This window comes from Heterocephalus glaber, unplaced genomic scaffold, assembly GCF_053883595.1.
Source record: "Heterocephalus glaber isolate CG9 unplaced genomic scaffold, H.glaber_assembly_v1.0 deba00000122, whole genome shotgun sequence".
Lineage (NCBI taxonomy): Eukaryota > Metazoa > Chordata > Mammalia > Rodentia > Bathyergidae > Heterocephalus > Heterocephalus glaber.
Genome location: NW_028258138.1, coordinates 201,900 through 212,851, shown reverse-complemented (window position 1 = coordinate 212,851; position 10,952 = coordinate 201,900). Strand labels below are relative to the sequence as shown.

The following is a 10,952-nucleotide window of genomic DNA, read 5'->3' as shown; positions in this document are numbered from 1 at the left end:
AATATATTCCAGTATTAAATTACAGATGACAATGGTGTGAACAATAAATACTAATCTGTTTTCTACTTTCAAGTTTGTGAGCTTCTGATATAATCATTTCTGTACACATGTGATAGATGAGAAACTAATTCTGCCCTCTATCCCAGTACCATTTTCTCTACACATAACAAGTCTTTGATTTATATCCTTTTTTAAACTTCCTGGGTAACCTTAAAGGACAAGATTCAAGCCACTCTATGTCAAATAGCCTTTGCAGTCCTGGAAAGAATTCAAACAAGCCACTGACACTTGACTGCTAATCTTAACAAATGCACTTTAAAAAGCTATTGAGCCATCATAGCAAATTCTTCAGAAAGTATCTTTTCCTGTGTGCACCTTTATAAGTGTGTGTTAAAATCAGGCTAGTCGGTCACTCTTCCCAATAGCCTGGGCTTATAGAACGATCAAGAAAGTATTTGTTCATCAGTAACTGAGCCAGTACTGGGTTTTAAAACTAAGCCAACACAAGGCAATTGTCCTGTGCCAAGGGAGGTGGCGGCGGAGGTCCTATGTGGTGCAGACACCCCCAGAGCAGGAACCCCATTGTCCTCTCTCCCTCTGAGAGACAAGCTGCCCTTGATGCTCTCACTACTAGTGCCTCTGTTCCACTTTTAGAGAGAATGATGTTCGAGCAGGAAAACATGGTATTTTTCCTGCCAGGAAATACACATAATTTTCGGGGCCCAGTGCAAAGGAAAAACATGGAGCCCTTCTTCAAACATTATTAAGAATTTCATGACAGCCACAGCCAAGCACTGAAGCAAGCATGAAGCCCTTCAAGTGTGGAGCCAGCACTGGGTGGGTTTCCTGCCTGGTCAGAACCCAGGGGGAAGACGAGGAGATTTAGCTGGAGTTTCTTCATGAAAGAGAGTTTTGTTCATGATATTGATTCAAACACTGACACTACTTTGGAACCAAGTAGCATGACACTTTCAGAATCTCAGATTTTCATTTCAAAAATTTCATGTTGGACTGGTTAGTCTCTTCTCCCAAATTTCTCACTGTAGAAATAGTTACATGGGGTCCTTCAATGCCCCTTATTTTAATACAGCAATTAATCAGACATGATGAATTTCTATATTAATCCTAGTTGATTTTTTAAAAACTTTAAGCACTTCTTAACAGGGAGGTGATCACCAAAGCAAGAGAACATCTTAAAGGGAAAGCATAGCTGTACAACAGTTTTATATTCTAGAGTAAAACCTTAGTTTTAGTCTGTGTTATATCTTGTTCCCTTTTAAGAATACAGTTGTAGCCTAGAATTACTTTTAGCTATTCTAGGTGTCTTCTTGTTCCAAATGAACTTTTGGATTTTTTTCTCAAGGTCTGTGAAGTATGCTGCTGGAATTTCAATTGGGATTGCATTGAATCTGGATAGCAGTTTTGGAAGTATAGCCATTTTTGCTATATTGTTTCTTCCTATCCAGGATCAAGGGATATCTTTCCATTGTCTGATATCCTCTTTGATCTCTTTTTTCAGAGTGCTATGGTTTTCAGAGTAGAGGTCTCTGATTTTTTTCATTAGGTTTATTCCTAAGACAGGGTAGGGGGTAACACAATCCCCAACTTGAAACTATACTACAAAGCTACTGTGATAAAAACAGCCTGGTACTGGCAAAGCAACAGACCCAAGGACCAGTGGAACAGATTAGAAGATGCAGAAACAACGCCAGACACACTCAGCCATCTCATCTTCAATAAAGGAGCCAAACACCCTCACTGGAGGAAAGTTAGCCTCTTTAATAAGTGGTGCTGGAAAAATTGGGTTTCAACTTGCCAAAGATTAAAACTAGACTGATATCTCTCACTATACACCAAACTAAAATCCAAATGGATTAAAGATCTAAATATTAAAACAGCAACTAAATTGTCTGGAAGAGAGGTTAGGTAGAACTCTTGAAGACATTGGCGTAGGAAAAGATTTCATGAACAAAACCTCAGTTGCCCGTCAACTAGCATAAAGAATCAACAAGTGGGATCTCATCTTATTAAAAAGCTTCTGTGCAGCAAGAGAAACCACCAGCAGTGTGCAAAGACAACCCACAATGTGGGAAAAAAGTTTTACCAGCTGTTCCTCAGACCAAGGTCTACTATCTGGAATCTATAAAGAACTGAAAAAAATCAGACCTCCCAAATTTAAAGACCCAATTCAAAAATGGACATCTGAAATGAACAGACATTTCTCAAAGAAGTAGAAATAGCAAATAACCATATGAAAAAAATGTTCAACATCACTGGACATTTGAGAGATGCAGATGAAAACAACACTGAGATTCCACCTCACCCCAGAAAGAATGGCTGCTATCAAGAAATCAACCAATAACAAATGCTGGTGGGGCTGTGGGGAAAAAGGAACCCTGCTCCACTGCTGGTGGGAGTGCGGGCTGGTGCAACCACTGTGGAAATCACTATGGAGATACCTCAGAGAACTAGGGCTAGAGGTCTCATTTGACCCAGCTATTCCTCTGCTGGGTATCTTCCCAAAAGAATTAAAAGAATCATAATACAGTGATATATGCACACCCATGTTCATAGCGGCACAGTTTGTAATAGCTAAAGCTTGGAAAGAGCCCAAGTGCCCATCAACTGGAGACTGGATAAAGAAAATGTTTTGTTTTTTTAAAAAATAAAATGGAGTACTACTCTGCCATAAAGAATGAGACGCTAGACATTTATTGCTAAATGGATGCATATTGAGGCGATACTGCTAAGTTGAAATAAATCGGACACACATGTAAATACCAAATAGTTTCTCTGGTATGAGAAACTGAAAGTGTAAATAAGAATCAAAATATATAATATAAATGTAATATGTATGTATGATATATAATATGAAATAGGAAGAAAAGGGGCAAAGGGGAAGGGAAAGTGGGAGAGGTAGGGAAAAGGAAAGAAGGGAATGGAATTAATACAAGAAAATGGAAACAGTCTTTGTAAATAGGGAGAGTGGAGGGGTTGAAGGGAGGTCAGGGGAATGCGGAAAAAATAAGAATCAAGATACATTATGTAAAGGTACAAATTTCCAATGATGAATGTCATTATATTGTATATGTAAATGTACCAATATTCATTTTTAAAAAATACAGTTGTAGATTTTTCAAAGTAAACACATTAAGTTTATTTTTTTTAACACCCATACTGGCATTCAGACATAAGAATTTCACTGGAATCCAGCAATATCCCATTCTTCATAATAATGAAAACATGTATGTGTATAAAAGCTCCCGGTTACATTACTAAGCAACGACATTTCCAGGAGTTAATATACTTCCTGTAGTCCGCAAGCTGTTTCTAACTTTGACAGTCATCTGCGTTTCTCAACAAAACTGCATTATTCCACTGAAAGATCCTGAAATTCAGGCTTTTAACCGAAGATGAGGTAGTTGGTGGCAATGCAGTGAAGAAGCCAGATTGAAAGGCAGTCAGAGTGGTGAAGCTTGACCTTTGTGAGTGGGCTGACAATGTCCAGGTTCGTGGAGGCCTGCTCCGTACTCAGCATGCTCTGCAGCTGTGTGACGATGAACAGCTCGCAGATGTGCTGCAGCCTGGACTCCTGGTACATCCCAGTGCAGATCAGCAGGCACATGGCCTGGAAGATGCTGGCTGGGCAACAGGAGTCTGTGTGTAGGTATTCTAAAAACCTGGCTGGCAGAATACCATGTCCCCACACTGGCAGCCAACAGCAAGTTATTTAGGTCAGAGAAAATGCGAGGCTTTGGCCTTTAGCACAGGCATCTTTTCTGACTGTTCAAGCTGCGGCGGTCTAATTCCATGAAATGAGGTGCTCATTTTCCTTTTCTTCAATTGTCTTCTGATTTAACGCTTGAAACATAAAGTATTCCAACACGCCTCCACAATACTTTCCTTATAGAAGGCATCCAGGCTGTGTAGTTCAAGATAGGTCGCCCTTCCTTAGCCAGCTGGATTGCTTCCGTTGTACTGACACAACTCCCTCACTCAGAGGTACCCAGTGGGCAGGTACGAGGTAATTCTTCATTTTGTCTGATACCAACCGCAGCAATGGTGACTGGAACTGAGTTTAATGCCCTTTTTATCGCTGGAATATACTTGTCTTTCACTTCATGGAATGAAAACTTGTTGTTTGCATTGTATTTGATCACAGTGATGCAGGCAGTCCCAATTAGGTTTCAGGACGTGTACCAATCACTGTCGAAAATGTCATGGACCTTGAGCCAAGGGCAGGGCAGCGGCTCGGAGAGAAGTGGTTCCCCTGGCCTCTCGGGGCTCACGGGCAGTGTGGGAGCCAGTCTGTCATCCCGGCCTTGGCTGAGCAGCGCAGGACGGAGCTGGGCGGAGCGCTAGGCCGGCGGTCACCAAGTGCAGGGACATCGCGACCGCTGGGTCCTGGGCACACAGCAGCTCTCTGATGTTCATACATTTTATTTTAATGCATCTAGATGTGGATTTGCATCTCTTTGATGAACACTCTACAAACCATTTAAATGTAAGGTTTTAAAATGTTTAAGAAGCTTTTTATTGGAGATGAATTTAAATATATACAAAATGTATATGGTATAGTCGCCTCCCCAGGACCTTTGTTCAGTGCTCAGCCACAAACTCACCAACACCCCAGCCTCTTTTTCATTTCCCGTATGGAAAGTGAAGCAAACCTTAGCTAGGTTGTGTCATTTAGATGTCATAAGATTTTTTTTTTTTCATTAAGTTGACTGGTACATTTTAGGTACACAACACAGTTACATTCATCACTGGGATCTTGTACCTGTACATGATGTATCTTGGTTCTTATTTTTTCCCCCTTCCCCTCCCCTCCACCCCCTCCACCCCTCCCTATTTACAAAGACTTTGTTTCCATTCTTTCCTTTTCTCATATTTTTTTCTTTTCCCTTCTTTCCTTTCCCCTAGATGTCATGAGATTCTCGATCTCTATATTTGAGAACCTCTATTTTCAGGGGATTCATTGGGTCTCATTGCAAGACCCCCGCGGTGGTCTGAAACTGTGGAGAGTACTGCCTCCGTGCAGTTTCTTCCTGCACACACACACACACGTGTTTAATGTCGTTTGTGCTTAACTCAGCACTTACCATGCCCCACAGCTGTAACTTTTGCAGTTTGAGATGTGACAGTAAAATTTACCAATTTCCTTCTCCTTTTTCAGTTTTATAGATAGAAGAGATTCTTACTGTAGATCTTAGTGACCGTTACTGTTTTAACATTTTGGTGGTGCTGGGGATTAACCCAGGACTCTGTGCATGCTGGGCAAGTGGTCTACCACTGTGCTATATGCTCAGTCCTTTTTATTTTATTTTTTTGAAATAGCATCTTGCTAAGCTGCCCATTCTGGCTTTGAACTTGTGATCTTCCTGTCTCAGCCTCTTGAATAGCTGGGTTTATAAGCCACTATGCCTGGTTAAGACATACTTTTTATTTATTTGTTTGTTTGTTTTTGCTACTGGGGATGGAGCTCAGGACCTTGTGCTTGCGAGGCAGGCGCCAGAACCACTGAGCTAAATCCCCGGCCCTAGACATACTTTTTAAAGAAAAAAATGCCACATTATCCAAGTGATGTATTCCACTAAGATTCGAGATGCAAGATTTGTCTGCATTTGTGTTGTTTGTCCCTCTCACTATCCACGTTACTGAGGTGCCGTCAGGCCGTTGTGTGCCCTTTGTTTCTCTGAATCCAAAAGGACTTAGAAAATGCCCCATTATGACATCGCCCTCACCACCATCAGCACTGTGCTGAGAAAGTTGGAGGCTTTTTATGTAAGCATTTTTGTCTGCAGCAGATATTTCTGGAGGAACAGCCTTAGTTGTCTTACTCTACTATTTAAAGTCTTTTGGGATAGTATAAGCTAGTAACTGAACACAGGCTTGTTTGTATCACTACTTTCAATTTGGGGAGTTTTTTTGTTTTAATTTATAACTGGAAATATTTACCTGTTTCTGAAGTCAAATCTATAAACAATGGAAAGTTTAAACAAAGTCTGAGGCAAACATGTAGGGGTGCAGTGGTAGGTGGAGCTTCTCCATCTTTTATACCCAGTGAAAATATGAATCTGAATTTCATGTCATAACCAATTTGTGAAACTGCTGTTCTTTCTCGTAGATGTCCACACTGAGGCCGTGCAAGCAGCTTTGGCTAAGTACAAGGAAAGGAAGATGCCTATGCCTTCAAAAAGACGTTCAGTCCTTGTGCATTCGTCTGTAGAGACCTACACCCCTCCAGGTATGGAGAGAGGAAGGGACTCACAGGCCAGTGGGCATAGCACATGTTCCCATTGAGCTGGGACATCCTCCCAGCTGCAGTAAGATATGGAAAGTTTGGAGATGAAAAATGTTTGTATATGTACACATTCCTTATCTGGAAATCTATAGCATACACAGTATTGTTCTTACCCAAATGGACACTTGCATTTTATAGGACTTTTTGTGTGGATTTCTAAAAGAAATTCTTTTTTTACTAAGATGCTACTTATGTCTTTTAGTAAAGAGAAGAATCTAAAATAAGTACTCAGTGGAATAGTAAAGCTTCCTAAATTAAGACTTTTAAAATTATCCTCATTTTACCGCTGTTTTTAGTATGCTGTTACCAGGACTTATGTGGGATAGTGTAAGACTGGATTTTTCTGGTATATTTTGTGGCTTTGTTATTGTAACCATTAGAAATTAGAACCTGAACATGGATCAAGGTGTGGGGTCTGGTGGCTTCACATCCATGGGCCTCCATAGCTGCCCCTCATAGTACTAAGTGGTGACACTCATTTTTGGTTTGATGCATTTACAATTATTACTCAGTAAAAAACCAGTCATACAAGATTCATGAAATAATTTAGTGCTCTTGATAATGCTTCTTTGCTTGAAAAAAAAATTTAGTGTTAAATCTTAGAAATGGCTGCCAAATTAGTTTCTGTTAAATAATGCTATAGACATTGTCCAATTCTAAAAGAATCTTTTCACAATTGTAAAACTCCATAAAATGCAGTTGTGCTGAATCTGCTGGTGCATGCCTGTAATCACAGTGCTTTGGGAGGCTGAGGCAGGAGGATCCCAAGTTCAAACCCAGCCTGGGCAGCTTAGTAACTTAGCGAGACCCTGTCTCAAAATGAAAAGTAGAAAAGAAGGGGCTGGGGATGTAGCTGTGTGCAAAAACCCTGGGTTCAATCCCCAGTACCTGAAAAAAAAAAGCAATTATGCTGACTTGATGAAACCTTAGTTCAGCTGCTGACTGAAGGAAGCACTGTTTTGGAGGGAGGATTCTTTCTAAAACGAATTCACCTGTTTCCCTAAGAGGACCCCCCCCCCCCCCAGACAAGTCACAGCCCCCACAGCCATGTCGACGGCAGGCTCCTGCCCGGCCAGGACACCCTGAGTGTGGTATGGGCTGTGTGGGTGTGCAGTGGGGCAGCACATCACTGGCAGGGGCTCCTTTGCTCAGGGGTGCAAGGCTCTCTTCACCTCTGGTGTGTGGTGCCTGTGGCCAAGGCCTCTCTGGGGAAGTTGAGGCTCCTGGGCCCACTTGCCTGCAGTGAGCTCTTGCCGCCCTTATAGGTCGAGGCGACCCGAGGTGCCCACTTGCCTGCTTGGGTGGCAGGGCTGCCCTCCTGACCCAATCCGATATCATGCCTGTCGTCGTTATTTTAACCACAGACACGTCGTCCGCCTCAGAAGATGAGGGCTCTTTGCGGCGACCCGGGCGACTCACCTCCACTCCGCTCCAGAGCCATCCCAGCGTTGAGCCCTGGCTCGACCGGGTCATTCAGGGCTCGTCCACCTCATCCTCTGCATCCTCCACCTCATCTCACCCGGGAGGGAGACCCAGCGCTGCTCCCAGTGCCGCCGCCGCCACGCTCGCAGGCCTTGCAGCCCACACCCACATAGGTCAGTAACAGCTGCCGTGGCCCACAGGACAAGGTCCAACCCTGCTCTGCCGAGGGACGAGGTTGTGAGACCCGATGTCACCGCTGGCTGGTTCAGGACTTTGGATAGCCACGCCACCAGCAGTAGGGGAAGATGTTTTAACATGTCATTGGTGTTCAGTCCTGAAAACCTGTAGCACTTGGGCCTGTGCTTAGGCTCCACCCACCCCCACCTTGCATCTGTGGCAACAGGCAGTTCAGTGCTTCTGGCTCTGGCAGCCTGACTCATGCGTGGTGTCTTGATGGCCCTGGGTCCGTCCTGTTCTTGAGTGGATGGCTGACATTGCAGCTGCTGGTGGTTGTGACAGCTGCCCTTGGCTGGCTGCCTGTCATCAGTCTTTCCTCTTGGCTATAGGGCCATGTGTGGTCCCTGTACCTGGGTGAGTCCTGAGGCAGGGGCTGGGGCTACAGCTAGGTTTGGCTGTCTTCCTCCAGATACCCCTCAACTGGAAAGCAAGGTGTCAGGCAAAGGTATCATAAAGATGCATGAGTCTTTTTCAAATCATGTAGCCCTTTGGATTACATTAATCTCAGGAAAAAACCACAACCTTCCATCATTTGAAACCCTATTTAAAACAGAAGCAGTGGTTGGTTAGCTGGGAAGGGCTGGCATATGAAGCCTGCCTACATTCCTGGCCTCATACCTTAAAGTACAGTTAGGATGGTTGGAGACTCGTCTTCATCCCTCATTTTCCTAGTGTAGAAGACGAAAAGCTGGGTGATTGCAGCTTCCTAGGATCACATGGCCCCTTAGTGGGGAAGCCAGGGCTGATACTGTTTCCTGGATCCCTTTTTGCTGAGCTGAGGAGTGCCTGCAGGGTGCCTGTGGCAGGTGGCTGGGGCCTGGTGGGATCCCCTGGGCCACCTCAATGTGTTGGTCTCACCTGTGGGCAGGGCTGGGGTGAGTAGGGGGCTCCAAGAGGCCTATAGCTTCTGTCCCTGCACCCTCCCTGTGCTGCTTTGTGTTTTATCTGTTTGGGTCGGTACATGACATGTGCATAATTCTGTTGGTTGTGTGCCTTTCTGCCACAGTGTAAGTCAGTGGGGATCCATGGTGCTTCATCTGCACCTACGCTATGTCTGCCATGTAGAGGACTTGCATGACCTGCCAAGGCATCGGGAGGCAGTGCCCCCTGGAAAACAGCCCACCTCGATGGTGTGGCCTGTCTGGTGTCCTGCATGTGGCCACCTTTTTTCAAGGAGGTTGGCAGACAGCTTGAAGACAGCCTTGACACTGTATTTTCCTTCTCTGTTATCTGGAGATGAACTTTACTAAAACACAGTTAATGCTCATGGGAGACAAACAGTGGCCCTGAGTGTTGCATTGTGTTTGCTCCCTGAAGCTCTTCTAGGTGAAACAGTGACACGATGCAGGGTGAACTGAGCAGCTACACGTCCTCAGCCACCCCTGGGTGTCCAGTTACTGTTCTTTGTGGGCAATGAGGAACTCAGGCCTGTGTATCATGAAGAGTCAGCCACAGCTCAGTGTTTGAGCACACAGCCCTCCACCCTCCAGGAGTCGTGGCATGTCTTTGAAGTAAGCTCTTAACTCTAACATGTGCTTGAATTAGGTGTTTCCATTCTCTGAAGAGCCTGGCTGTCAACATTAGTGATGTGTCTTTCAGCTGTGTCTTCCTTTCTCATTTGCTTGGCCTCATATAGACATGTTGTGGTAAATTCTGGAATATTTAAAGAATATCTCAGTTTGGACGCTAATACCTGCCTGCAGATTGTAGTTCTTGTATGTCATTTACGGGACATACTTGAGTTGAATATCTAAATCTCAAAATACAGGTTGAGTTCTCTAATCTGAAAATCAGAAATCTGAAGTCTGAATGAAACTTCAGGTGTTGTATTGGAGCAGCTTGGATTTTCCTTGGACTTAGGGTCAGGAATGCTCAGCAGCGAAGGGTGCAAGTGTCCCAAATCCGAAGCAGCTCAGGTCCCAAGAACCTCAGATAGGTGAGCTCAGCCTGTGTTCATCTCCCCTATCCTTATGCCAAAATCGCTCTTTACTTCAGCTTCTAACATTGGGTAATTCTTTAGTTTGAACTAAGGAAAGAAATATGCAAAGAGTGGATTAAGTAAAAAAACTTGAGGTAGAACATATTAGGTAAAGGTAATTAAAAAGTTAGGTTTGGATTAAGGAAATCAAATGCATTCAACATTTTGATACAAATGTAAATACCTATATTTACAAGAAGTACTTTTAGTTATGCTAATTAATTAATTTTTTTTTTCTGGTACCGAGCTCAGGACCTTGTGCTTTTGAGGCAGGCACAGTGCCACTGAGCTAAATCCCTGGCCCCTATGCTAATAAATTTTTGAGTGTATTTTTTTTATGCAGTTATTTATTTATTTATTTATTGTTGATACCGGGGATTGAATTCGGGACCTTGCGCTTTCAAGGCAGGCACTGGAACCACTGAGCTAAATCCCCGGCCCTATGCAGTTATTTTTAAAAATGACTTTGTAGTATATAAATCACCATATCTACATTTACTTCTTTCTATGTGTACTTTGTATATCATTTATTTTTGCTAGGTTTGGGAGCTTGAGAAAATTTCTTTTTAAACTAAAAGAAGCTCCTGGTTCACACTTTACATTGCTAATTGTTCAACACTGGGCCCTTTCAAAAGTTGTGGAAATTTGTGTCACTAAAGTTCAGGTTGTCTAAAGGAACATACTTCAGCCTTCTATATATGTGAAAAAGTCTTTGCACTGTAGCTAGGTTAATGAAATAATAGATGATCAGAATTTAAACATGTAGAGCAGTGCTGACAAACCTTTTAGAGTCAAACACCCAAATTGCAACTTAAAACCCATTCATTTATTGCAGAGTGCCAACACTGCAATTAAACCTGAACACTGAGGTTTTAGTTTAGAGAAAACAGCTCATACATTAACATCGTTTGTTTTAAAAGCAAAACAAATAACACACATGCCATAGGTTCACCACCACTGCTCCAGAGTGTTAGAGTATCAGGGCAAGACTGGGAGTATGTTTATTGAAAT

General features: G+C 43.2%; 1 protein-coding gene across 13 annotated transcripts in view; it reads left to right on the top strand.

Annotated features, from left to right (window-relative positions):
• The window catches only part of Dip2a (DIP2 acetate--CoA ligase A), a 113,962-nt gene that overhangs the window by 41,152 nt on the left and 61,858 nt on the right, over window positions 1-10,952 (top strand). For all 13 annotated transcript variants that reach the window (XR_002394172.2, XM_004842557.3, XM_021256459.2 and 10 more), the window contains exons 4-5: window positions 6,128-6,247; window positions 7,669-7,899. Coding sequence is in view for 12 of the 13 variants with exons in the window: in XM_004842557.3 (XP_004842614.2) it covers window positions 6,128-6,247; window positions 7,669-7,899 (351 nt within the window). In the remaining variant the exon portion in view is untranslated. The remainder of the gene's footprint in view (window positions 1-6,127; window positions 6,248-7,668; window positions 7,900-10,952) is intronic.